Below are 23955 nucleotides of genomic sequence, written 5' to 3'. Positions count from 1 at the left end.
TAAAATGTTAGTTTCACCAATATCAATAATTATATTAAGAGAGTATGGGACTTCCCTGGTGGGCCAGTGGTTAAGACTCCACACTTTCCAACCTAAATGTCCATCAACAGAGGAATGGATAAAAGAAAATGTGGTCCACATACACTATGGAATATTACTCAGCCATAAAAGGAACAAAATAATGCCATTTGCAGAGACATAGATAGACCTAGGGACTGCCATACAGAGTGAGATAAGTCAGAAAGAGAAAAACAGATACTGTATAATATTGTTTATATTTGGAGTCTAGGAAAATGGTACAGGTGAACTTAATTGCAAAGCAGAAATAGTGACACAGATGTAGAGAAACAATTAACAGATACCAAGGCGGGTGGGTGGGATGAATTGGGAGAGTGGGATTGACATATATACACTGTTATGTATAAAATAGATAAGCTAATGAGAACCTGCTGTATAGCACAGGGGCCTCAGCTTAGTGCTCTGTGGTGACCTGAATGGGAAGGAAATCTAAAAAGAGGGGGTATATGTGTGTGTATAACTGATTCACTTTGCTGTACGGCAGAAATTAAGACAACACTGTAAAGCAGCTATACTCTATGATAAAAATCAATGTTAAAAAAGACTGCACTTCCACTACAGGAGGCGTGGGTTCCATCCCTGATCAGGGAGGTTCCCCGTGCCCTGTGGTGTGGCCCAAAAAGAAAAAAAAAGAGCACATGACTTAAACTCACTAATTAAAAGAGATTATAAAACTATATACCAATATTCTTTGTGAATACAGACACAAAAATCCTCAACAATTTGTTAGTAAATCAAATACCTTAACAGATAGAAGGTATTATACACCATAATTGAGTAGGATTGATTCCAGGAATGGAAAATTGGTTTAACATCTGAAAGTCAATTAATGTAATAAATCATATTTGTAGGATAAAACCAAAAAACTTACAGTCATCTCAACAGACACAAAAAGCATTTGATGAAATCGGGGTTAAAGGACTTCCCCAATGACTTAGCCCTAAGGAATCTGCCTGCCAATGCAGGAGATGCAAGAGACAAGGGAATGACAACCCACTCTAGTGTTCTTGCCTGGAGAAGCCCAGGGAGAGAAGAGCCTAGTTAGGCTGCAGTTCAGAGTCACTAAGAATCAGACACAACTGAATGACCAAGCACACACACAGTACCCTTTAATGATAAAAATTCTCATCAAACAAATAGATGGGAATTTCCTCAATCTGATGATGAGTATCTACAAAAGCCCACAGCTGACATATTTAATGGAGAAAGATTGAGTATTTTCTCCTCCTGAGAGCAGGCACAGGACAAGACTGTGAATGCTTACTCTCACTGCTTCCACTCTTAGGCACTTAGGCAAGAAAATTAAATAAAAAGCATACTGGAAAGGAAGAAATAAAAGTTTGCAGATGACAGTGATTTCATATATAGAAAATCCCAAAGGATCCACTAAAGTAGAAATAATAAACAAGTTCAGCAGGGTTGCAGGATACAAAATGAATTGTATTTTTCTACACTAGCAATAAACAATCCAGAAATGAAATTAAGAAAACAGTCCTACTCATAACAACATAAACTATATAAAATACATGAAATTAAATTTATAAATTCAAATTATATATCAGGTCAGCCAAAAAGTTTAGTTGGGTTTTTTTCCATATGGAAAAGCCTAAATGAACTTTTTGGCCAGTCAAGTAAATTTAACAGATGTATATAATATTAATACTTGCATATTAAAAACTACAAAACTTCATTGAGAGGAATTTTTAAAAATCTTAACTGGAAAGACATTATGTGTTCATTAACTGGAAGACTGAATATTGTTAAGACAAATTACCCAGTTAAAAAATGAGGAAAAGACTAGAATATTTATCCAAAGAAGATACACAAATGGCCAATAAGCATGTGAAAAATTGTTCAGCATGAATTGTCATTAGGTAAATGCAAATCAAAATAATGAGATACCACTTCAAACCTAGTAGGATGCTTAAAAAATCCAAAACATAACAAATGTTGGTAAGGGGAACAGTGGCTGTGGAATTAATCTGGCAGTTCTTCAAAATACTGAACATATTTACCTTATAAACCACTACTACTATTGCTATACATCTAAGCAAGAGAAATAACAATCACAATAAAAGTAAAGTGGGTGTATTGGTATCATACAAAATAGACTTGAGAGCAAAACATATTATCAGAGATAAAATCAGTTCACCAAGAAGATATAACAACCCTAAATACGTATGCACTTAACAACAGAGCTTCAGAATACATGTATCAAAAACTTACAGAACTGCAAAGCAAAATAAATCCACAGTTACAGTTGAAAATTTGTGTACATCTGAGTATCCAACAGAAGTTACAGCAGAAAATAAGCAAGATTATAGAACTGAACAATACCATCAACCAGTTGGATCTAATTGGCATTGTTAGAACACTTCACCTACATGCACAAAGAATATCCACCAAGAAAGACCACATCCTGGATCATAACAAACCTTAACAAATTTAGAAAAACTGAAATTACACAAAGTTCTTTACTCATACTTGAATTAGACTAGAAGCCAATAAAGGAAAGATAACAGGAAATCTCCATACAGAAATTAACACACTTAGAAATAATCTGTGGTCCAAACAGAAAATCTTAAGGGAAATTAGAAAACATTGAACTTAATGAAAGATAAAAATGCAAAATACCAAACTCTGTAGGAAATAACAAATCAGTAGGAAATAGAGGGAAATTTACCTTACTAAACACTTTATAGGAAGGAAGGTCTCAAATCAACAGTCTCAGCTTCCACTTTAAGAAACTAGGGGTAAAACAAAATAAGCTTAAAACAAGCAGGAGAAACAAAATAATAGAGATTAAGAGCAGAAATCAAGGAATTCCCTGGCAGTCTGTTGCTTAGGACTCCATGTTTCCACTGCTGGAGGGTTCAATTCCTGGTTGGGGAACTAACATCCTGCAAGAGAAGTGGCGCAAGTCGGGGTGCGGGAGAGCAGAAATCTGTGAACTTAAAGAGAAAACGAATAGAGATAATATAACTGAGAGGTGTTTCTTTGCGGGGGTGGAGGGGTGTGGAATCAGTAAAATTGATAATCTTGTAGCAAGATGGCTGGATGGTGAATATAAAGGGAGGAGTGGTTGGAGAAGTCACAGGGACAAACCTTGTCAACCATGTCATTTATTCTGATAGGGAACCATTGCACATGAGTGATTTGATCTAACTGACATTTTAAAAAGATGATTGGTTGTTGTGTGGAGAAAAGACTGTAGCAAGGAGGACCTGCTAGAGGCTATTGTTCAGTCAGGAGGAGTTGGTGGCATGGACTTGGGGAACAACAGTGGAGGTGATGAGGATGGGTAAGATTCTGAATATATTTTCAAGATAGAGACAATGGGATTTGTTTATGAATTGGATAAAGGTGGTGAGAAAGAGGATGACTCCAAAATTTTTGAAAAGTAGGGCTGATATTTACTGACATGGTAAGACTGCCAGGGGTAGAAGAATATCTGATACTAGATTTGAAGGTATTAAGTTTGAGGTGCCTGTTGAATGGAAGCATTCAATACACAGTTGGATATGTGAGTTTCGAGTTCAGGAGAGAAGCTGAGAAAATACCATTTTGAGGGGTCATCAGTGTATACAAGGTATTCAGGCCTTTGGGACAGATGAGTTCATTGGAAAGAATGTAGATAGAGAAGTCCAAAAGATGGCTCTTTAAGATTCTCCAAGGTTGAATAAGGAGGATGAGGAAGAATGTAAGACAATGGTAAATAGTATCTCAAAATATAGTAAAAATAAAGTAATATATGTGGGAATGATAAATAACAATTTAGATAATGGCACTCATTGAGAGGGGAAAAGGTCAGGGAAAGGAATTGGTGATGACATTTTGGTGTATATGTAACTTAATTCCTGTTAAAAATGAGGTATCTGAAGCAAAGATGGCAAAATGGCCATCAGTTGATTCCTGGTATGTGGTACATAGGTGTTTTACTTTCTGTCCTTTTTTTGGCTGAGCTGGGTCTTGCACAACTTTTTCTCTGGTTGAGGTGAGCTGCTCTTGAGCTGCTCTCTCGTTGTGGCGTGCAGGCTTCTCGTGGCGGCTTTGCTGAGCACGGGCTCTAGGGTGCATGCACTCAGCAGTCGTCGTTCTCTGGCTCTAGAGCACAGGCTTAGGAGTTGTGGCACACAGCATGTGGGATCTTCAGGGATCCAGGGATTGAACCAGTGGATCCTGCATTGGCAGGTGGATTCTTTACCACTGAGCCCTTCTGTACTTTTTGTGCTCAAAATATTTCATAACTTAAAATTGAAAAAGAAATGGGCACAGCATTCCACAGTTTTATGCAAGGCTGGCTGCCTAGGACCATGCAGGCAGTTTGTTAAATGTATTCTCAAGGTCTGTCCCGACCTGCTCACTCAAATCATTAGAGGTGCCATTTGGGAATCTGGATTCAATAAGCCTCTCCAGATGATTCTGGTATATAGCAGGTTTGGGAAGCACAGTGTCTGTTCTACAGACGGGTAACACAGAGTTCCTAGGACCGCCAAGTCCTTCGTTCTCCAATGTGGGACTTCTGTTAGTATAGTCTACACTTGTAGTTCCTGGTGGGAAGACTGTCCAGGTTAAGGGCGGGCACCAAGCTGGGAAAGGATCTTCTACATGTGATAAGAGAACATCTGAAGGATCTGAAATTATATGGCCTCCAATGAAGAAAACCTGATGCAGTTGTCAGATATTGCAAAGCTAGGGCATGGATATAGGATTAGGGTATAAAGTTTAACTTTCTCTAGTTTCACTGGGTGGAATTAGCTTTGAATCTAAACAAGGATGAGCTCTAACCATCCAATAATTGAATAGTTTGCTTTTTGAAATTGTGGATGCCTTATTCCTAGAAATAGAAGCTGTTAGTAATATTAGAGAATTGCTCAACGGGGTGGAAGTTTAGCATAGGTAACATGAAAGATCTCTTTTAATGCTAAGGGTTATTATTTTTTTTCTTTGTGATTCTTTTTTGTTCTTGTTTTTGCACAAGTAGTTAAGGGTTTCTAATTTTTCTCCAACAAATGTGGAATTCTTCAGTAAAAATTTCTTTTTTCTTTTCTTCTCAGAAACAAATAATGCTCCTTCCATCCCCAGCTGTGTTTTGGAAGACCTTTCTTTTCAGCAAGGCATCTTTTTCCATCCCCTTATTTTTGCCTTATTTTTGTGGAGTCAAGTGTACTTGTTAAAATAATGAATTTTATTTATCACAGATACTCTGTGTTTTTATAATAGTTTTTTTAACTTTCTGTCAAAGTTAGGAAAATGGACTTCATCTCTCCAATTTATACACACACGTATACACATTCTTTTACATATGGTTTATCACGGGATACTGACTAGAGTGCCCTGTGTTATACAGTAGGATATTGTTTATCCATTCTAAATATTACCAGTTTACATTCACTAACCCCAAACTCCCAGTTCATCCCCTTCCACCTTGGCAAACAGCAGTCTTAGAGTAGTATTTTTAATCTCCTTGTTTCTTTCTGAGAACTATGGATTTCTCTTCCATTATAGAGTTGAAGGTTGAAAAAATAAATGTAATCTATTTATTGATCACTGCACCATGCAGCATGTAGGATCTTAGTTCCCAGACCAGGAATCAAACCCGTGCCCTCTGCAGTGGAAGTATGGATTCTTGACCATTGGACCGCCAGGAAGTCCCCAATTTGATCTTTTTAAATAAAGGTCACTGACATTATTTAGAAAATGAATAGTACCTTGTACTCAAAATGGAGCCATCTCTCCTATAAAGAGACCTTTTCTACCTCTACAAGCGCCTTGTTGAAAAGGCACTCTGTATGGGTATTTGTTCATTGTCTCTTTTCAGGTCATCATAAACTAAAATATAACCAGCCTGCTAAACAAAGTCTTGTTGTTCAGTCACTAAGTCATGTCTGATTCTTTGCAGTCCCGTGAACTGCAGCACACCAGGCTTCCTTGTCTTTCACTATCTCTAGCTTGTGATAAAAAAAAGAGTATGTGCTAAACAAAGGATTCTTTGACACCACAGTTTAGGTGTCTACTAGATCACTGTATTTTTAACCTGAAATTGAAAGAGGTTTAGTAATTTCTTTTTGTAAAGTTGTCCTCATTACAAACATTAATAATAGAGTTCTGTTTTTCACAGAAAGATTTTGAAAGACCTATCTTCTGAAGATACACGGGGCAGAAAAGGAGACGGAGAAAACCCTGGAGTTTCTGCTGTCACTTCTATGTCTGTCCCAACTCCCATCTATCAGACTAGCACCGGACAGTACAGTACGTACAGGAATCATTCCCCACCTGAGAGACAGAAAACAACCTTTCTGTGTGAAGGAGTGCTACAGACGGTCATACTTTAGTAGTCATGATTATTAAAGGGTAATAAGTAACATTTTGAGCCAGAAATAATGCAAAGTTCTTTTTTAGCATTATCTCATTTATTCCCTATAATAATTTTGTAAGGTGGGCAGTTAACAATTTATGAGAGAACTGAGGTTAGAGAGTTAGTCAATTAATATCCCTAAAGTTACACAGCTTGCTAGTGATACATAGCTTACATACTTATTTTGGGGGGTGAGTCTGTGAGTTTTGAGAGATGCATGGAGTTGCCTAAGCACCACCACAATCAAGATACTCCATCACCCCGAGAAATTCATTTGTGCTGCCCCATTTGTAAATAACCTCTCCCTTCTCTCATAAGCCTTGTTCTTTAAGTCTAATTGGCTCTTGCCACAAAACAGCTGTACTATCTGACCACCTCTCACCATCTCGACCACCTGGGTTTATACTCTCATCTGAACTACTGCAGTATCTGATTAGTTATCTTGCTTCCCATTCTTGCTCTAATAGTTTTCCGTATTGCAACCAAAGCAGTTTATTTAAAAAGTCTATTCAGTTACACCACTTAAGCTCAAAATCTTCCAGTGGCTTTCTGACACATTTAGAATAAGTCCTACAAGGCATTACATTCAGGATCTGGCTTTGCCTACTCTGATCTCATCTCCTGCCACTTGATGCCATTTGGTCACACAAAATTTCTTGCTGTTTCTTAAACACATGAAGCTCATTTCTGCCTCAGGATCTTTGGAGGTGTCATCCCTACCACCTGCATGTTCTTGACCCAGATCCTCACAAGGCTGACATCCTCACTCTTGCTCTGCTTAAGTGTCACCTCCTCAGAGAGACCACTGTGGCTAAAATATATTGCTCCACCCTTTATTTTCTTAGGTACTTTCCCAATATAATTACACATAAATGCTTTAAAATATATTTGTTTAATTATAGAATATATGTAATTATAGATTAGCTTATTTGATTTATGAATATAGTTCCTTGAGGGAGAGAACTTTGTCTTGTTCACAACTATAACCTTGGCATATTGGGCCTGGCACATAGTAGGCTTTCAGTAAAGTGTGTTATGAACATATAATTTTAAGAATATGTATAGAATATTTTTGAGAACACAAAGTGGGGAAAGTGGTTGCAAGGAAGGAAACTTAGGAGCAGAGCTCAGAAGCAGTTGGGAGGTTCACTTTTCATTTTAAACAAAATTGAATTTTTTTTAATCACACATGTATTATTATTTCCAAAAATATTTAAAACAGCATATTAGCAACTTAAAAGTTATGATACATGGTTTATTATTATGAAAGCTATATAGAAACTAGACCAGTATTTCATATGTTACAATCGAAGTACAGTACATGTTGTATTAAGGACAGTTTGATGCAGCAGAACTTCCTTGGTGATGCAGATGTTCTATATCTGCATTGTTCAGTACAGTAGCTCCTAAGCTGTGTGTGACTACTGATCACCTGGTGAGACTGAGGAACTGAATTTTTTAATTAAATAGCCATATGTGGCCCATGGCCACTAGACTGAATAGTACAGATTGAGAGTAAATTCAACCAGGTAAATAAATACACGTGTTAATCAAGTACAGGAAGGTATGTTGCAAAAATGAAAACAATTCTGTATTAATGTATACATTTGCATATACATCAGGAGATGTGTGTGAATAGATAAATGCCTTGGGTCTTAGTTGCGGTGCACAGGCTCAGTAGTTGCAGCACACAGGCCTGGTTGTTCTGCAACATGTAGGATGCTAGTTCCCCGACAAGGGATGAATGAATGCAGGGTACCTCTGTCCCCTGCATTGCAAGGCAATTCTTAACTACTGGACCATTAGGGAAGTCCCTATGTTTTGATATTGTATATCAGTCTATGTGAGGATAGGGAGATACCAGGAAGGATGTGCACCAAAAATAATGGTTACCTCAAGAGGGTGGTGGGAAATGGCAAGTGGAATAAATATGGATAATGGGCCTTTTACTTTTTTTTTAATATATTTTATTTTTTATTTTTTGGCTGCACTGGGTCTTCACTGCTGTGTGCAGTCTTTCTCTAGTTGTGGAAAGCAGGGACTACTCTCTAGTTGTAGTGCATAGTCTTCTCATTGTGGCAGCTTCTCTCATTATGGAGCGTGGGCTCTGGGGCAGGCAGGCGCAGTTGCCCTGTGGCTTGTGGGATCTTCCCAGACCAGGGATCAAACTGGTGTCCCCTGCCTTGCAAGGCAGATTCTTAACCACTGGACCACCAGGGAGGCTGGACTTCTTTTTATATATATTTATGTATGTATGTAATGTCTGTTACAGGGAAATAGATTGAAAGTAATTGCTATTCTAAGTTTAAAACAAATCTCTACACCTAAAAAACTTTGTCTTTTCTTCTGAAGTCATTTTATAAATTATGTGGGAATATTTGTGGTGTGGCAATAGGGAAAGGCTAAGCATAATTAGAACAGTGTCACCACTGGAGAGTGGAGCTGAGAAAGCCTATGAAGATTTATTTTTTCATGATGTAACCTTTTATCCTTTTTTAATTTTTTTCCATAGGCACACTTACCTATTCAAAAATTTTAAAGATTTAATTTAAATTTAATTGAAAGATTTTTAATAAAATCTTTGTAATGCTTTTAAGTAAAAATTACAGACTATGTTACTCTTCCCTTCTACTTATTTTTGCTTTAAAAGTTAGTTGTCAGTGGTATCCCCTTCTCATGCCCCAGAACTGCTGTGACTAACATTTAACAATTAGCATGTAGTGCTCCATAAAGCCCAAAATGACCAATCAGTTACTGTATAATTTAAGACTAAATTTAAGATTAGTGCAAAATTTTATCTGAAATACAAAATTTTATCAAGAAATGCCAAATTTCACTTCTTTTACATGTAGCTCACCTAAAGTAACCAACAGTCATCAAGTGAAGTTGCATTTAAACCTGTTTTAATAAAAAGCGATAGTTCTGTTCACCAATCCTTTGTAATAAGTGTCTTGTATAGCCTTACATTAGCTATGTTTTCTCTTTGGTTAAAGTTGCCATTGCCCCAAATGGAGCCTTACAGCTGGCCAGTCCAGGCACAGATGGAGTACAGGGCCTTCAGACATTAACCATGACAAATTCAGGAAGTGCTCAACAAGGTACAACAATTCTCCAGTATGCACAGACTTCTGACGGACAGCAGATACTTGTGCCCAGCAACCAGGTTGTTGTACAAAGTAAGTATGCTTACGTATCTATGGAAAGCATCCCAGAGTAGTTTCAAAGACACTTATAAATTTTAACTCATTCTTTGGACCACACAGCTGCGTCAGGAGATATGCAGACATATCAGATCCGTACCACACCTTCAGCTACTTCACTACCACAGACCGTGGTGATGACATCTCCCGTGACCCTTACATCTCAGACAACTAAGACAGATGACCCCCAACTGAAAAGAGAAATAAGGTTGATGAAAAACAGGTAAGTAGTAAAATTATACTATCAGAATGGGTAATGTTTTTATAAATCTCAGAGAGATTTTAACTGAGATTATATGTTAGAAATGAGAAGAGTTTATATCAGTTTTATTTTAATTGTTAATCTGTCTTGTATGTTTCTAGCAGATCAGTGAGTCCCTTTGTGCAGTCTCTTATTTATATTGACCTAGAGTTCTTCCATTTTTGTTGCGTTCTTCAAATAGCACTCTTAAGCAAAACTTTTTAAACAGTATATTTTATTCTTGTTGGGTTGACAAAGTTAAGTGAAAATAATAATTTGCTGCTTTCTGTTTGTTGACTAGAGTAAGAATAGGGAAGAATTACTAGGTTTCTGGCATAATACCTAGTATACTTATGGATACAGAATTGTTCTTAAAAATGAATTTTGATCATGAAAATGTAGTAGTCATTTAACCCTCAGAAACATTACCTTTCATTTAATATGTATTTTAAACAATGCTGTTTGCATCTCATGTACATCTGGTATTAAAATGAGAAAAAGAATCTAATGGATAGCCTTCTGCAGTGTGTTCCAGAGAGAAGAAAGAAGATACCAATAAACTATATTAGAAACAAAAAAGGGTAAATAGCTACAGATTACAACAAATTTTTAAAATTATAATAAAGTTCTATTTTCAGGTCCTCTCGAGTAAGTTAGAAAATAAAAGGGTATTTTTCTAGAGCAATAAAAATTACCATAAAAGATCAGATGGATACACTTAGTTACTTCAAGATAAAATGTTTTACTAAAAATAAGAGGGAGCAAGTATCACTGTAAATAAACTTGGAAACAAGGCAGAGAGCATCTGTTGTTTTGGAGGTTCCAACAAATACAGTAAGACAAGTAAATGAAATAAGTTATGTAAATATTAGAAAAGAATCCTATTTCTTTGCTGATGATATGGTTGTGTACCTAGGAAACCCAGAAGACTTGTTAAAAATTACGAGAGTGAGACTTCTCTTTCTGACAGTGTAACTTCAGCTGCATAATATTTTTAAAAGCTTGATGAAATATAAAATCCATTCTTTTAAATGATTGGATGAGCATGCAGAAAGAGATCTACTGAGGTTAGAAATGAACCAGAAGCACAGGACCATGATGTTAATAAGCACTGAAGCAGCTACTGTATATTCCTGGGGAGAAGTTCAGATCTTTGTAATTGGCATAGCTTTCTTATGCAGAGGGGACCAGGGACAGAGTGTAGGGATTCTAGCTTGGAGAACTGCATCAGAGATTTTCTTCCTTGAGGTCAAGACCCAAGAAGATCTACACCCATAAGCTGAGAATTGTAACTTAAAAATGGATATCAGGACTTCCCTGATAGTCCGGTGGCTAAGAATCTACCTGCCACTGCAGGGGACATTGATTCAATCCCTGGTCCAGGAACTAAGATCCCATATGCCGCAGGGCAACTAAGCCTGTGTGCCACAACTACTGAGCCTGCGCGCCCTACAGCTATGTTCTGCAACAAGAGAAACCACCTCAATGAGAAGCCCACACACCACAACTAGAGAGTAACTCCCGCTCACAGCAACAAAGATCCAATGCAGTCCAAAAAAATAGATAAATAAATAATGGATGAGGGTTCATAGGGCCCCAATTGCTTGGAGAAAGCAACCTCAACACAGGGTCTAAAGAATTCCTGCACATTGAGTTCTAACAAATATAAGTTGAAAAATCAGAATACCCAAAGAATTAGGCCTCCATTATATATGCCAAGCCCTTAGACCATTTTCACAAAAAATTATTTCCATTTTCTTGAGGAAACTGAGGCCTAGAGAAGTCTAGTTACTTGACCAAGGTTACACTGCCCAGTAAGTGATAAGAGGTAGGATTTAAATTCATGGGTCCAAAAAATAAAATAAAATAAATTCATGGGTCCAGGTTTTAGGGTCCAGAGTCTTGAGGAATACCACACAGCCTTTTAGAAGCAAAAGTCAGCAGAAAGAGCAGACAACAGAATGAGTGTTGTGAAGTCTTCAGTTATCTAATGAGAGAGACGGAAAGAAGCATGTTTTTCATATTTAGAAAAGAATGTCATTGAAAATCATCAAAGATCAAGAGACTATAAAAACGATAAAAATTGGAGAAGTAAACTGTTACTTTAATTTTAACAAAGATATATTCATTTGCTTAGAATATCCAGGAGAATAATCTGCAAACTCTTTAGAAATGAAAAAGAACCAGTTCTCTTCAACACTGTACTGGAAATCCTTGCCAGTTTAGTAAATCAGGGGAAAAAGGAGGGATATTACAAGGATTTAAATGAAGAAAATGAAAGCTGTTACTATTTTTTGTATGATTGCCTGATTTAAAAAAAACCAAAATGGATTTAGAGAAAGGTTACTGTAAGTAATGAATTTATAAGGTTACTAGATATAAAATCAGTTTCAAAGATCAACTGTTTTCTTCACATCAGCAATAAAGAGTTTGGTAAATAATTATTAAAAGATACTTATATTATCAATAAATGAAATATATGAGAATAAACCTAACAAAAGATGTCCAGGACACTTATGGAAAATATTATGTTTTTAGAGACATTAAAGAAGATCTAATAAATAAATTGAGGAATATACTATGTCCACAGATATGGAAACTCAGTATTATAAAGATGACTATTTTTTCCCAATTGATCCATAGATTCAATGCAGTTCCAATCAAAACCCAAACAGGTTGTTTGAAGAACTTGACAAGTTGATACTAAAATTTATAGAAGAGTAAAAAGGGTCAAGAGCAGCCAAAATATTCCAGACAAGAATAAGGTGAGGAGATAATCAAATCTTGTTTAAACCGTGGTAATTAAAATAATGTGATAATGGCATTGAGGTAGACAAAATCACTAGTGAAATAGAGTAGAGAGCTCAGAAACACATCTGTGAATACATGAAACCTTGGTAGGACAGATTATTGAGCGAAGGAGGGACTCCAATAAATGGTGCTAGGATAGTTATTTTACGTCAAAAAATTTCTAATTTCTTCCTCACACCATATCAGATGAATTAAAGAGTATGTGAAAGGTGAAATTTTAAAAACTTCTAGGTTGAAAATATATAATCTCACAGTTTCAAGTGTAGGCAAGATTCCTTAAAATAACACACATATAAAAAATTAATGTGAAAGATTGATGAATCTTCATTAAAATCAATAACTTCTTTTCATTAAAAGAAAGTTATTGAAAATATAAGCTTCAAACCTACAGAAGATATTTGAAACATATCTGCCCCTCCAAAAAAGGTTTCTTTGAAAAAATATAAAGATCATCTGAATTAATAACGACCCAACTGAAAAAAAGTTGAATATGTTTTTGAAATGATACACAACTCCACATCCAGAAGAAAATTAAATTGGACTCCTAATTTATACCACATACAGAAGTAATTACAGATGGATTAAAGACAACTCTGAAAATTAAGCAATAAAATCTTGAAAATAAAATTTAGAAATATATTGCATGGCAGTTTTTAATCTAAGCCAAGAAAAAGACTAAAAAAGAGAATTTATCATATAAGAAATAAAAATATCAGAAATCAAGTGGTAGATTAGAAAATAATGTAGAAACAGATAACGGGTTAGTATGTATGATTCACACAGAGTTCTTAGGGTGTGTGTCTTTCTAGTGATTTCTAACTGTAAAATAGGCAAAAAGTATGAATAAACAGGCAAATAAATAAGAGCAGATCCAGAGGAGACCGTTAAACTTCTGAAGATGTTCAGTTTCACTAGCAGTTAGGGAAGTAAAAATTAACAGTGAAATGTCTACATGAAAAAGAACTGTGTACCAGTATAGAGACATCATTAAAATAGTATGTGTAGAAAAAAAAAGCAAGTTGTAGATAATATCTTCAGTTTTTAGTTCAGAAAAAAATTCAAAATAGTTTACTTGTTGTATCTGTATATAAAACTTCAATGAAAATCCATAGAAATATTCTAACAGGACATGTACAAAACTGAGTATCAAAGCATTGTTTATAATTAAAAATTGAAATTTAGAGGATTTATATGTCCAGAGTTAACCAGAGGACCCATACATTTCACTTCTTGGTGTTCATCCAAGAGAAATGGGACATATGTTCTCAGAGACTGGCACAAGGACATGTGTTGCAGCTAAAACTGCAACAAAAATGGCTCAACAGAATGGATCAGCAAATTGTAATGATATCCATACAGTGGGGTATGGGTAAACCTCAAAAATATACTGAGTGACAGGAGACCAGACACAAGAGTACATTCTGTATGACTGTTGTCTGAAGGAAGTTCTGTTAGAGAATAGGAAAAACTTCATCTTTGGTGATGAAAAAAATCAAAACAAGTAGTTGCTTGGGACAATGGGCATGAGGGGACTTCTGGGGCAATAAAAATGTCTGTCTTGATGGATGTGTGGGTTATATAGGTATATGCATTTGCCATAGTGAATTGAATTCTGCACTTAAGATCATTGTGTTTCACTGTATATAGATGATACCTTAATTTTTTTTTAATGAGGGGGAAAAAAGGATGACCAGGGGAAATTACTGAAGTGCATTTACCATTTAAAGAATGTGAACTTTTTTCTAACTTTTTTCACCTGGGTTTCCCAGGTGGTACAAATGGTAAAGAAGCTGCCTACCAATGCAGCTTAGACATAAGAGACGTAATACATGCCGGTTCGATCCTGGGTCAGGAAGATCCCCTGGAGAAGGGAATGGCAATCCACTCCAGTATTCTTGCCTGGAGAATTCCATGGACAGAGGAGGCTGGCAGGCTACATTCCATAGGGTCGCAGAGTCAGACACTACTGAAGCGACGGAGCGCACACACACAGCACACATTTACCATTTAAAGAATTTGAACTTTTTTCTAACATTGGTTTTTAATGCTTATATTTAGAGAAGCTGCTCGAGAATGTCGCAGAAAGAAGAAAGAATATGTGAAATGCTTGGAAAATCGAGTCGCAGTTCTGGAGAATCAAAACAAAACTCTAATAGAAGAGTTAAAAACTTTGAAGGATCTTTATTCTAATAAAAGTGTTTGATTCTTAAGAAAGAAAATATTTTTGTGGACTTGCCTAAAAATTAGATGGATTTCTTTTTAGTGGAGTTTTATGAATTAAAAGGTCAAAAATGAAGCTTTTTATTTAGGTTTTTACAACTCAAGGAGAAATACCTTACGTGAGAGATCTGGTGACAGAGGATAAAGTGGAAAAAGACCTCAAGAAAGTTACTGGCACAACTGGAAGCTCTGTAAAAATTAAACGTACTCAAGAAACATGTGAAATGAACTTTCACCAATTCGGATTTTCTAAATAACAATAGTTGCCAATATTCCAAAAATGGCAGATAAGATAAAAAAATTTGGTAAATCAAATCTTTAAAATAAATCAATTTACTCTTACAGGTTTGCATTTCTGTTTCCTAAAATTTATCTTTTTTCAATTGTGTGTGTGTGTTCTGTTTCTGCCAATAAATTCTACATTGCAAATAGAAAAGCTAATACATAACTAAATATATAAATTATGTATCTTGATTATATATACTTGTTCTGTTGTCAGGTCTCAAATGGGTTTTTAAAGGTCTGTTCATTGGACTCAGGAGGGGTTTTGAGACTAGGTTAACAATTTTTGAGGCCTTGTCCTAAAAGACATCTAAGGTACATGAATGGAGTATGATGATTTTGTAACATTTTTTATCAGAATGGAAAAAGAATTGTTTAAAAGTTTGATACTTTTAAATAGTTTTTTGGTTACTCTGGGAATGGTGATTTTCTACAGATATTTAATACATTGTTTTTTGATTCTATATTCTGTATGCAGTTGAATATACATTACTTATTCTGTTGTGCTTTAATAGAATGGAATGTTTACAGGCCCTTAAGATAATTAGAGTATTTTAAAAACCTGAAGATGCATACCAAAGTTTTCCAAGAGGATTTTATAATCAGTTTAATGTAAGGTTTATCAGATTCTAAATACAGTTACTAAGGCAATTTTATGTTAGAGACTATTTTGTAATGTAGTGAATGGTACCTTTATAAGAAAAGTGACTGCCAATATATTTTTATAGCTAATCTTTATAAATTCTAAAGTTAAGTTTTTAATGATTATTTTAAATGTTTATATAGTTAGTAAAAAATATTTTGCATCTCAAAGTATCATTTTTATATTATGGGAAGTAAAGTTTCCAGATTGGCTAATATTTGAATTGTGTAAGTTTTGTATGCAGTTTATCCAAAGTTCAAAAATGCTGTCAGCACACCAGTGTTCAACCTCTGTATTCCAATTTGTATACACTTTGAAATTGTACCGCAAAACTATTGTGCGCTTCTTATACAATATGTATCATATTGTTGTGTATGAAATTAAAGGACATTTGATAAAATTAAGTTTGCTGAATATAAAATATACTGCTTGGTATATGAATGACAAGCTTCCTGATAACCATTTTGTTAATTATACTAACTGTAGTGCATTCCTAGTTTTGAAATGATAAATTTACAAATCTGGGCTGCACAACCTATTTTAAGAAGGGGATATGTTTATGTGTTTTGCTTCAGTCAGAACCAATTATAATAAAGATAGCTAAATATTTTGTTCTACAAGTGTTTAGGACATGGTTAAGGGGCCTGTAATGTAGAAATTTTAATTGATAAATTAATTCCAATAAAATTTTTCATTAACAGGGTCAGGGTCTTTTAGAATGGGACTTTTTCTTGATCTTTTAAAAATGGTACTTTTTTTGTTGCTTTGTCAGCAGTTATTGAAAGAAAGAAAAATCTGACCACCAGTGGAATTACTTCTGTCTATCACTAGCCTAAAGCCTGAGTCTCAAAACAGTGGCCCATCAGGCTAAAGAATATTAGGAGGTATGGGGTCAGTGGGTTATATCAAAAGTGTTTTAAAAGTTAATTTATTGGGTGGATGTTACATTTGGCTCCAGTAGCCTAGCTCTTAGTGCCTTAGCAACTGAACATACTCAAATATTGTAAACTCTCCACAATCTACACATTTCTGATGTAGGGTCTTGCTCACTGGTTCACGTTATGTAGTTAAGCTATATGTAACAGGCATGGACAAGCCACTGAGGAGTCCATAAATGCATACCAATTTATGAGGCTTATAACACTTTAAAGGTGATTATACTACAAGCCTGAAATTAAGATTTCAAAAGTTTGAGAGACCAATGAAATTATTTCCTTAGTTCAATTTACTATTGAACTTATAAATAAATTATCAACTTACTAATTTGTTACATTGATGGAAATAACATTACTGCCCACAAATGCATCCTTGAGCATATAAAGATTTTTTTAAAAATCAATAAGCATCCCTTATTGACTAGATCATGAAGAATGGACATATGTTAAAGCTTCAGAAATCTTACCGTATTTGTTTTTTCATTCAGCAATTACTATTTTAAAGTTACTGGCTAAACCTGTGTTTTTCTCCAGTTAAAACATATATTATGCCTTGGAACTATAAAGTTGTTATAATTACAATTCAGATTCCCAGATGCTGAAATGATACAAACTGAGTGAATTTGACTAAGTTAAAGGAAAAGTCATAGGTTATAATAAAATGTCAAAGTATATCACAGTCTAATTGCAGTAATCATATTATTTACTGTTACTCAAATTTGGTTTTTATATTTTAATAAATATTGTCTTTTTTCCCCCAAAACTTTTTCCTATAAACAAAGTAAAGGAACACTTAAATCAAGGTTGTAGAATTCAGAAGCCCATTCTAGGGAGTGTTTCGCAGAAGTATATTTTTTTCGGCCACGCAGCATGCAAAATAGCGTGTGGAATCTTAGTTCCCTGACTAGGGACCGAAGCCATGCCCCCTGCAATGGAAGGGTGGAGTCTTAACCACTGGACCACCAGGGAAGTCCTTGGCAGAAATCTTTAAAGAGTCATTTGAAGGAGGTTTAGGCCATTTAACTTTTTTTTTTTTTAAGAGATTCTGGAAAAAAAAAAAAAAAAAGAGATTCTGGTAACTCAGTCCCCTTTTATTCATCTACATTTCTTTACAGCAACACAAGGATTAGAGACCAAGTCTTTACCATTTCATGGTTGAGATCCTTTTCCTCAAAACTGATGGATATATGTGATAGTTTGCTGCCTTCAATAAGTATATATGTTTTAACTTATAAAAATATACATTTATTACAAAATTGAGTTCAGTCGTGTCCGACTCTGCGACCCCATGAATCGCAGCACGCCAGGCCTCCCCGTCCGTCACAAACTCCCGGAGTTTACTCAAACTCATGTCCATCAAGTCGGTGATGCCAGCCAGCCATCTTATCCTCTGTCGTCCACTTCTCCTCCTGCCCCCAATCCCTTCCAGCATCAGGGTCTTTTCCAATGAGTCAACTCTTCGCATGAGATGGCCAAAGTACTGGAGTGTCAGCTTCAGCATCAGTCCTTCCAATGAATATTCAGGACTGATCTCCTTTAGGATGGACTGTTTGGATCTCCTTGCAGTCCAAGGGACTCTCAAGAGTCTTCTCCAATACCACAGTTCAAAAGCATCAATTCTTCAGTGCTCAGCTTTCTTTACAGTCCAACTCTCACATCCATACATGACCACTGGAAAAACCATAGCCTTGACTAGATGGACCTTTGTTGACAAAGCAATGTCTCTGCTTTTTAATATGGTGTCTAGGTTGGTCAACTTTCCTTCCAAGGAGTAAGTGTCATTTAATTTCATGGCTGCAATCACCATCTGCAGTGATTTTGGAGCCCCAAAAAATAAAGTCTGACACTGTTTCCACTATTTCCCCATCTATTTGCCATGAAGTGATGGGACCAGATGCCATGATCTTAGTTTTCTGAATGTTGAGCTTTAAGCCAAGTTTTTCACTCTCCTCTTTCACTTTCATCAAGAGGCTCTTTAGTTCTTCACTTTCTGCCATAAGGGTGGTATCATCTGCATATCTGAGGTTATTGATATTTCTCCCAGCAATCTTGATTCCAGCTTGTGCTTCCTCCAGCCCAGCGTTTCTCATGATGTACTCTGCATATAAGTTAAATAAGCACGGTGACAATATACAGCCTTGATGTACCCCTTTTCCTATTTGGATCCAGTCTATTGTTTCATGTCCAGTTCTAACTGTTGCTTCCTGACCTGCATACAGGTTTCTCAAGAGGCGGGTCAGGTGGTCTGGTATTCCCATCTCTTTCAGGATTTTCCACACTTTATTGTGATCCACACAGTCAAAGACTTTGGCATAGTCAATAAAGCAGAAGGAGATTTTTTTCTGGCACTCTCTTGCTTTTTCAACGATCCAGCGGATGTTGGCAATTTGATCTCTGGTTCCTCTGCCTTTTCTGAAACCAGCTTGAACATCTAGAAGTTCACGGTTCATGTATTGCTGAAGCCTGGCTTGGAGAATTTTGAGCATTACTTGACTAGTGTGTGAGATGAGTGCAATTGTGCAGTAGTTTGAGCATTCTTTGGCATTAACTTTCTTTGGGATTGGAATGAAAACTGACCTTTTCCAGTCCTGCGGCCACTGCTGAGATTTCCAAATTTGCTGGCATATTGAGTGCAACACTTTCACAGCATCATCTTTCAGGATTTGAAACAGCTCAACTGGAATTCCATCACCTCCACTAGCTTTGTTCATAGTTTCCTTAATATCTACTATTTATTAATTACTATGCACAAGAAACTATTAAAGTAGACATTCATTCAGAAGATACTTATTGAAGGCCTTTTATATGCCAAGCATTACTGGAAGAGTAACAAGGCAGAGTTGTATCTCTTATGGAACTTAGGTAAGTACCAGTCTCACAGGATGACATTAATATCTAACTAAGGTTATATGGAGATAAGTCCTGGGTGTTCATTGGAAGGATTGATGCTGAAGCTGAAACTCCAATACTTTGGCCACCTCATGTGAAGAGTTGACTCATTGGAAAAGACCCTGATGCTGGGAGGGATTGGGGGCAGGAGGAGAAGGGGACGACAGAGGATGAGATGGCTGGATGGCATCACCGACTCGATGGGCATGAGTTTGAGTAAACTCCGGGAGTTTGTGATGGACAGGGAGGCCTGGCGTGCTGCGATTCATGGGGTCGCAAAGAGTCGGACAAGACTGAGCGACTGAACTGAACTGAACTGAACTGAAGGTCATATGAGTATTAATAACTAGGGATCTGGGATTTAAACCTAACCTCTAACCATTCAATATAAAATAGCACATATACCCTTACCCCCAACAACACACACCTTTATTTTAAACTTGAAGGGGAGAATGCATCCTATGCTTTTCTGTACCCCCAGTCTAGGGCAGTCCTTACCTGGTTTAATGGAGTGCTCTATTGTTGTGTTAGTCACTAAATCGTGTCCGACTCTGCGACCCCCATGGACTGTGAAAGTCGCTCAGTTGTGTCTGACTCTGCCACCCCATGGACTATACAGTCCATGGAATTCTCCAGGCCAGAATACTGGAGTGAGTAGCCTTTTCCTTCTCCAGCCTTTACCCTCTCCAACCCAGGGATCGAAGCCAGGTCTACCAGCGGATTCTTTACCAGCTGAGCCACAAGCTTCCTCTGTCCATGGGATTCTCCAGGCAAGAAGACGAGTGGGTTGCCATTTCCTTCTCCAGGGGATCTTCCTGACCCAAGGATTGAACCCAGGTCTCCTGCACTGCAGGCAAATTCTATACCTAATGTTACTCTACCCAGGGTTACATGGTAAATAGCAAAACTAGGGTTTGGACCTAAGTTTGATCAACTCCAAACTCTGTGGTCTTAACCTAGAGCGTACCTTCTTAACATGGGCTGGAAAGTCTGAAAAGCTTCACTGAATCTCTGCACACGAATAGCAAAGATTTTTCAAGTTCTATTTAAATGTGTCCACTAGATGGCAACCTCTGTTTTAAAAAATCACAGAAGTTTTACAAACTTTAAAAATTACATAGAAAACTACACAAGTTAACATATCAAATCCTTGTACATGCACCATTCAGAATTAATAAATGTTAACATTTTGTTGCCTTTACTTCAGCCCATTTTCTGAAGAGGAAAAAATACACAGATAAACTCATCTTTCTTTCCCTAGTCCAATCTCCCTGAAGGAAACCACTATCATGAATTCAATATGGAACCAGTCCATGTTTTTATGTTTACTACATGAACCCATAAATAATATATCAGACTGTAGTATCTCTTTTAGAAATTTATAAATGGTACTTTAATTCCCCAAATGAAAGATCAAGCAGACCAAAGAAAATTTAGGATTTTAGCTATGATAAAGTAATTCTTTCTTTTGGAAAAAACCTGAATATGAGAGCAATTTTTTTTTTCTCAGCTGACAATTCTTAGAATTTACCATCTCTGAAAAAAATACTTGCCCAGAAAAAAATTATTTTTTAATTCATAAGATGTGCAAGAAAGCTTAGGCTTAGTTGATAAAACAGTAAACAAAAAGACCTGCAATGAATTTTAAAAAGGAAAAAAAAAGTCACATAATTTCTTTCCCCACTACCCACTGCCATCATAAATAAGCAATCAAATAAAATTTTGAGGAATTAACTGCTCAGTGAAGGATACTAAGTAAACATGAAACATTTTGTTTCACAAGCTCAAACTACTTGGGAAAATGACAGAGGACATCGGAAGACCCCTCTACTTTTCACTACATTATTTGCATGCTGTAAGAAATCTAGAAATCTATGCCCACTAAAAAAAACCTCAGTAATCCAAAAGAAACAGGCAGGACAAATTGCACCCCCCCCAAAAAAAAAATTATAGAAATCTATACATATTAGTAATCATAATGTAAATGCACTGAGCATTTTAGTTAAAGATTGCCATGTTGGATTAGAAAACAAAATTCAGCTATATGTTGTTTATATCCCTAAAATATAACGATACAGCAAGGTTGAAAGTAAAAGCATGGGAAAGGTTATATCAGCCAATTATTAGCCGAAAGAAAGAACAAAGCATAAATATAGTACAGCTGTGTTTATGTTGAACATAAAAAATTATGACGGGACAAAATGGTCACTATAAAAAGATTTAAACTCACTTGAAAGATAAAAATACATCTAAACTGCTAGGCAGCTAATAATACAGGGTCAAGATGTTAAGCAAAATGCAGAAATAAGAGAAAAATTCATAATCTTAGTAGAATTTAATGTACCTCTCTCATAATTGATACAAAAAGCAGGAAAGTAATCAATATAGAGACTTGAACAATGAAAAAACTTGACCTAACATACTGAATTTCATCATCTGTAAGCCATCACTGATTATAAGACAAGCTATTATCTTAAGTACCACTAAGAAGGAAAGGCCATTTTGCCAGTTAAACTATACCATGCCATTAATGGCCAGATGCATACTTCATTTCAGAGATGTTTCAATGTGGAAAACATGTATCTTTTAATCAATGAAATTTGATGTAGAAAATGCAACTGTAAATAACACATAAGTATTATTTATGAAAGTAGAACTATATACTATGGGCAATAAAGTAAGTCTCAACAAATTTTGAGGGCTTCCCTTGTGGCTCAGCTGGTAAAGAATCCGCCTGCAATGCAGGAAACCTGGGTTCGATCCTTGGGTTGGGAAGATCCCCTGGAGAAGGGAAAGGCTACCCACTCCAGTATTCTGGCCTGGAGAATTCCATGGACTGTACAGTCCATGGGGTTGCAGAGAGTCAGACACAGCTGAGTGACTTTCACTTTCAACAAATTTTCAAAGAGTTGGTTTGATACGGACTATGTTCCATTGGTCTATATGTGTCTATCCTTTCAATAAAACCACTGTCTTGATTACTGTAGCTTTATAATAAGTCTTAAAATTGGGTGGTATGAATTCAAGTTTTTTTGTTTTTTTTTCCCCAAAATTATTTTAGCCATTCCAGTTCCTTTGCATTCTATATGAATTTTAGAATCAGCTGGTTTCTATCTACAAAAGATCCTTCTAGGACTTTGACCGGGGTTGTGTTAAAAATATACGTAGATCAACTGGGGAAGTACTGACAACTGAACAATATTGAGGCATCCGATCCATAAATACAATATATCTCCACTTAGTGTTCTTTGATTTTTTTTCTTCACTGTTTAGTACTTTTTGGCAGAGACCATGTACATATTTTTTTTTAGATTTATACCTAATTACCACTTTTTCTTTTTTCTTATAGGGATTTTAAATGTTTAAATTGTTCTTGGCTAATATATGAAAAGAGAAATTTCGTCCTGGGATCATACTAAATGTACTTAGTAGTTCTAGGAGCTTTTAAAACAGATTTCTTGGGAGATGGGGGGCAGTTTCTATCTAGATAGTGACATTTGTGAATAGAGACAGTTTTATATCTTTCTTTGAAGTATGTCTTTATCTTGCTTTATTGTACTGCCTAGGAGTTTTTGTACAGTATTAAATAGAACTGGTAAGAGTGGACTTTTTTTATTTTGGCCATGCTCTGTGGTTCGTGGAATCTTAGTTCCTTTCCCAGGGACTGAATCTGGGCCCCGGCAATGAAAGCACTCAATCCTAACCATGGACCTCCAGGGAATTCCCACTAGTTTTCAGCACCATTCTGTTAAGTCCTAATGCAATAAAACAAGAAAAGGAGATAAAAGGTATACAGATTGAGAGGGAAGAAATAAAATTTTCTTTGCTCACAGATGATACAATAATCTATGTAGAAAATCCAAAAGATTCTACAAAGGAACTCCTATAATTAATAAGTGATTACAGCAGGGGTGCAGGATACAAGGTTAATATACAAAAGTCAATTGCTTTCAAATATAACAGCAATGAATAACTGGAATTTTAAATTAAAAATATAATACTATTTACATTAACACTCCCAAAAATGAAATACTTAGGTATAAATCTAACAAAATATGTACAAGATCTATATGAGGAAAACTACAAAACTTTGATAAAAGAAGTCAAATAAGAATTAAATAAATGGACAGGTATTCTATGTCAATGGACAGAAAGACAACACTGTCAGGATGGCAGTTCTTCCAAACTTGCTCTACAGGTTCAAAACAAGCCCAATCAAAACCCCAGCAAATTATTTTGTGGATATTAACTGACTCTAAAGGTTATACAGAGAGAATAAAAGACTCAGAATAGACAAC

The 23955-nt window shown here is 36.0% G+C and overlaps 1 protein-coding gene across 3 annotated transcripts in view; it reads left to right on the top strand.

Moving 5' to 3' along the window:
- Positions 1–16536, top strand: part of ATF1 (activating transcription factor 1) — a 63257-nt gene extending 46721 nt beyond the window's left edge. For all 3 annotated transcript variants that reach the window (XM_043884431.1, XM_043884419.1, XM_043884426.1), the window contains 4 exons: positions 6200–6330; positions 9430–9612; positions 9700–9859; positions 14747–16536. In XM_043884431.1, the coding sequence (XP_043740366.1) occupies positions 6200–6330; positions 9430–9612; positions 9700–9859; positions 14747–14891 (619 nt within the window). In that variant the 3' untranslated portion in view covers positions 14892–16536. The remainder of the gene's footprint in view (positions 1–6199; positions 6331–9429; positions 9613–9699; positions 9860–14746) is intronic.
- The last annotated feature ends 7419 nt before the right edge of the window (positions 16537–23955 follow it).

The sequence above is a fragment of the Cervus elaphus genome, chromosome 3, assembly GCF_910594005.1.
Source record: "Cervus elaphus chromosome 3, mCerEla1.1, whole genome shotgun sequence".
Taxonomy (NCBI): Eukaryota; Metazoa; Chordata; class Mammalia; order Artiodactyla; family Cervidae; genus Cervus; species Cervus elaphus.
Note: the sequence above shows the minus strand (reverse complement) of the source record. Positions and strands in the feature narration are given on the sequence as shown.